Source organism: Mandrillus leucophaeus, unplaced genomic scaffold, assembly GCF_000951045.1.
Source record: "Mandrillus leucophaeus isolate KB7577 unplaced genomic scaffold, Mleu.le_1.0 Scaffold28, whole genome shotgun sequence".
Classification (NCBI taxonomy): Eukaryota; Metazoa; Chordata; class Mammalia; order Primates; family Cercopithecidae; genus Mandrillus; species Mandrillus leucophaeus.
The window spans coordinates 463259-468422 of NW_012102920.1; the positions used below are offsets into that span (position 1 = coordinate 463259).

Genomic DNA, 5164 nt, shown 5'->3' on the forward strand with positions numbered 1-5164 from the left:
GGGAGTGACTCAGGGCCTCCAGTGGCCCGGGGTGATGGGGGAGCTTGCTGGATCCAGGCACCAGCAGTCACCTCCGTCCCCAAGGAAGGCCCTGCCAAAGGGCCCGGCACTAGGCACTCCACGTTTGGGCCAGGACTTGTTGATTGCTGTCCAGACTCCCAGTGACACATTCTCCTCCTCTGGGGTTGCCCCTACTTGGCCTCTGTGACAGCTGACAGCCAGAAGTCTGGCGACTGAGCCCGGTGGGGTCTCTGCCTGGCGAGGGTCCTGGGTTTTGTCCCCATGCCGTGGGGGCTCAGGAAGCGCCCCCCAACTTCCTCCTGCTTCTCAGCATTCCCAGCTTCCAGCACACAGATGCCAGGCTCGAGTCTCCTCCAAGGCCAGGGCCACCCTCTACCAGGTCCCACTGAGCCTCGTGGGGCTGGTGAAGCCACCTGCCCACCTCAGCACTGCATCTCCAGCCGAGGCTGAGTGGCAGTGTGGGCACCACGGCCCGGGATGGCAGCCTGGGCTCAGAGCCAGGCTTGTGGCTTCGCCTCTCAGCCTGTAACTCCTCCCCTGTGGGATGGGGACTCCATGGCACCCCCATGATGGACAGGATGCCATGGGCCTCAGCCCAGGGCAGACCTCAGTGTCCTTCCTGTGGCCGCTGCCGGAGGTGTATGACCACAACACAGGTGTGGACTGACGTCACTTTGCCTCATGCCTGTGGGGAGGGTCCTCTCCCCTATGGTCTCGGTGGGGCCTCATCACACCTGGGAAGTAACTGGGGCATCTCAATTTCACAGATGAGTAAAAGGAGGCTCAGAGCAGTTACAAGCAGAGGCTGAGACCTGGGCAGGTCTTTGTCATCTTGGAGTCCAGCGCATACACAGGACCGGCCTCCAATGGGCTAGACGGAGCTGCCTCCTACCCTTCCCTGCTCCCAGCTGCACACACACAACCCCTACATATACACAAGAGCACACACTCACAGGAGTGTGTGCAGGTGTGTGCATGCATGCACATGCGCAGAATGCACAAGGCACACACAGGCACAGGCATGAGCACACACACGTACACACACACACGCCTGCACCCGTGCCTCCCAGCTCCACAGAAGGGAGGGGGCGGTTCTGAGGCAGGCTATGCTTCTCCAGCAGTGAGTGAACAAAATCTGTGCTCCGGGTGGCCAGAGCCCAGCGATGAGGGAATCTCACACCCTCCAGGGAGGGGACTCATCCCCATCATTGTGCTGACGCCTGGGCCTCCAGAGACCCACCTTGAACTCCTCCCCAGGCCTTCCTGGGTTCCAGACGGGCCGGCCACGGGCGTGACGCAGCGCCATCTAGCGGACAGCAGGGCCGCAGCGTGGACAGAACGGCCAGACGCCCAGTCCTGGGCTGGCGGCTGAGGGCACAGCCTCACAGGGCAAGAGGGCATGCAACACCTGCATCTTTCTGGCATAAGAACCTCAAGAAAACCAAAGGAATATACGACTGTGTTCTTTGGAGCCACAGAAAGCTCTGTTCACGTGGCAGTCGCTGAAAGATTAAGGGAGCCACCGTCCCAAGGTTCAAGGGGATTGGTCTCTTTCTCCCCTGTTTTCAAAGATCATTTAAAATGCCTAGAGACATCCTGGGATCCAGTGCTGGACGAATGACGCAGGTTTCCGTGCATTTGGGCTCCTGCCCCACCTTCAGCCCCAGCCCCAGCCCCAGCCACAGCATGGCTCCCTGGTGGTCTCGGGAGCAGGTGAACGCGGAGGTCCCGTTGTCGGTGCAGACCCTGCTCTCTCGTGAGCCACTTTGCTGGGTAGGAATGAACTGAGACACTGCAGGGCACCCCCAAAGCCCACATCAAGCTCTAATTCCACAGTTACTTTTACAAAGAGGATAACGTTCCCGAGAACTGGCTGGATCATCTGCTCTCGGCCAGGGTGGCTGCAGGGCTGTGGGCAGCTGGTGCCTCTGTACAGGACATCTTCACCCCAAAACCCCAGGCCTGCAGTCCCAGGATCTCTTTCTCACCACAGTGACCACCAGGTGGCAGGTCAGGTGCAGAGGGGCACTCTACATCCCCCAACTCCCAGGGGGATGGGACACCCACCACGCCCCAGGGCCTTCATCCCTCCTGTAAGTGGAGGCTTGCCTTTTGGATAGCGTGGCAGGGATCTCACATTCATGCCACACAGCAATTCGTGGGGACCTCAGAGATATGCAGGGAGGACAAACAAGGCCCGCATCTGGAGTACAGCAGCCGGCTTGGCAGGAAGGATGCAAAGGGCACAGGCCATCTGTCTCCACCCGCAGCCCCTAGAGCCTGCAGCATCGTGCTGCTGGTGAGAAAGACAGCGGCACCATCACACGCGAGAGGCAGCTGTCTGTCGAGAGCCTGCTTGGGCTCCCAGGCTCCCTCGTCGTCTGACTCCCCCACGTGGGGAGGGGGCGATGACCTTTCATGTCGAGGAAGTTGAAAGCTGCTCTTTTTCTTTTTGAATCTCATCTCCACTCAGGGCCACATAGAGAGGCTATTGTGCGCCACTTGCTGGGTTAGGAACAGATGGATCAGGGCTTCTGTGCTGCCTCTGCCTGGTCCTGGGAGAGAGAAGCTTGCACAGCCATCTCTCTGGAAGACCTGGGCTTCTCAGGTCGGAGGGTCTGCACATGTAGGTGTGTGTGCATGCATAAATACGCCTGGGTGTGCATGCCTGTGCTGCACGCAAACAAGTGTACATGTGGGCATATGTGTGTGTGTGCCTGTGTGTGCAGCTCTGGGTATATGTGTGTGTGCGTGCCTGCATGTGCAGCTCTGGGCATATGTGTGCGTGTGCCTGCGTGGGCAGCTCTGGGCGTGTGTGTGTGTGTGCCTGCATGTGCAGCTCTGGGCATATGTGTGTGTGTGCCTGCGTGGGCAGCTCTGGGTGTGTGTGTGTGTGTGTGCCTGCATGTGCAGCTCTGAGCATATGTGTGTGTGTGCCTGCATGTGCAGCTCTGGGTGTGTGTGTGTGTGCATGCATACATATGCATATATGTGCATTTTGTGTGTGCACATGTGCCTGAGTGTCTCTCTACATGTGATGCATTTGTACATGTGTGTGCCTGTGTGCCCGAGTCTGTGTCTATGTATATGCATGTGTGAATATGCATACGTACGTGCATTTCTGCACATGTGTGCGTGTGCCTGTATGTGCCTGGCCATGAACACACACGTGAATGTCTGAGCAGCTCCAGAGGGAGGGCCATCACCCTGCATGGTGGACGTTGGTTTGAGCCTGTGAGGACTATAGTGTCCCCCAAAGCCCTTCAACTACAGCCCAGCCCAACCCAACCCGGCGCGGATCACAGGCCCCGGAGACATCTCCAACCCTCACACGCAGCTCCCAGACCCAGGCTGTCCTTCACTCTGCAAGGGCGGGCCAGCCCTGCCCACTGCCAGGGACCCACTCCAAGGCGCCTGCAGGAGGGCCGTGGGCGACAGCGTGGGCGCCCGGCAGCAGGAGGGCCTGTCGTGGTCTGTGCACAAAGCTGGTGTGCTGTCTTCTCCAGGAACTCGCACCTTCGCTCCCCCTCCCCTGCCAGCCAACACCTCCCTCTCAACAGGACCCTTCCCACTGGCTTCTAAACACTTTCAGGTTTCTGCCATAAAAGAGAAAACATCCCCCTCCCTCTCTACCCGCTCCGCGCCTGCTCCTTCTCCACTTTTTGCAGATCAAACAGTGTGCATGGAGTCCAGCCTGCTGGCTCTGTTCCGAGCTGTGCTTTGGACATCTGTGGGCTGCCTTGCTCCTTGTGGGGTGACTTCAAGAGCAGGTCCCAGGTGTGCCTGCAGCACTGCCGACACCCCTGAGAACACAGGGCACCCCGGCTTTCGGCGCCAACCGCACAGGGAGCAACTGGGCTTGGAAGTTTCCCTGAGGTGGACGCCGCGTGGAAATGGACTTTGCTGCCCGCATCCAGGCCATGGGCAGTGTTTGCTCTCCCATTACAAGCTGGTCTCATATTAACACGTCTGAGGACTAAGGCTGGTGTTCCAGAACACGCCTTTCACTGATCGTGCTAAATAAAAGAGAAAGATTAAAAAACTCAGGAGAATTGGCGGTACCCGCTGTCCCCGTTTCTCCCCTCCCACCAGCTCCACGGCCCACTCCAATCTGGCGCCCAGGCCCGGAGCGCCTCCACCCCCAGCAGCTCCTCCTGGGCCAGGGACCAGTCTCACCCCATGCCTCTGCAGCCCTGGGGTCAACACTGGCCACTCCCTTCAAGAAGCACGCTCAGGTCTGGGCTTGGATGATGCCCCTGGTGGCCTTGGGGCCTCCCTGGCAACTCCTCCTCTGGCCTCACCCTCCAGGCCAGCCTGTCACACCTGGCTTCAGCTCCCACCTGCCCAAGGAGGATGCCCTCAGGCCACCCTGCAGGCTCTGGGCCGGGGCTCTGCCTCCTCCTCCCAAAGACCCGGAGAGTCCAGACTCCACCCTCCTCCAGCTGCCATCCAGCCCTCCGACACCCCCAGGCCCAGCTGCCCCCTCCCATCCCACCTGCTTCAATGCACCCTCCACACAGAGAGATCATGTCACCATACATGCCTCATGGTGCCACTGTCCTGCTGGAAGTCCTTGGAGGCTGGCACTCTTCTCAGGACATGCTGTCCTCTGCCAACTCCACCGGTCCCGCCCCCAGCTCCTGGCCTCAGTCCCTCAGGTCCTTTATTCCATGTCTGCCACACCCACTCCCACGGTCAGACGCAGCTTCTGCGTTCCCCGTGGCCGGAACTCCTCCCCTAGGGGCTCAGCCCATCCCCAAGATTTCAGCCACTGTCACCTCCCCTGGATGGGGCTCCTGACCCTGGAATGTCAGATGCTCCGGGACTCGCGGTCTGGGGAGTGGGGTGGTAATGCCTGTCTCCTGGTGGGCTGCCCAGTGAGTGCAATGTTGTATCCTTGCCCCAGCACCCGGCAGGCACACCCTGGCACTGTGTAGACCCTGGCACTCAGCGAAGGAACACACCCTTCTGTGGGCCAGACCCGCCTACCAAGATGCACGGGTCTCCCCTCTCACTGTTCAGTGGGAAATGGCTGGGAGAGTATCCAGAGAATATTCAGAGCGCAGGACAGGACGGCAGAGCACGGCAGGAGGCCGAGAGTGCACGGCTGCTTCCAGGCCGAGCTTCTCAAGTCAGCTCTGAA

The 5164-nt window shown here is 59.9% G+C and overlaps 1 protein-coding gene across 1 annotated transcript in view; it reads left to right on the forward strand.

Moving 5' to 3' along the window:
- LOC105543304 (chromosome unknown open reading frame, human C9orf62) overlaps positions 1-2455 on the forward strand; it is a 10687-nt gene extending 8232 nt beyond the window's left edge. The window contains 5 exon segments of the mRNA XM_011985153.1: positions 1209-1270; positions 1273-1395; positions 1397-1545; positions 1683-1777; positions 2292-2455. Of these exon segments, the coding sequence (XP_011840543.1) occupies positions 1209-1270; positions 1273-1395; positions 1397-1545; positions 1683-1777; positions 2292-2455 (593 nt within the window).
- The last annotated feature ends 2709 nt before the right edge of the window (positions 2456-5164 follow it).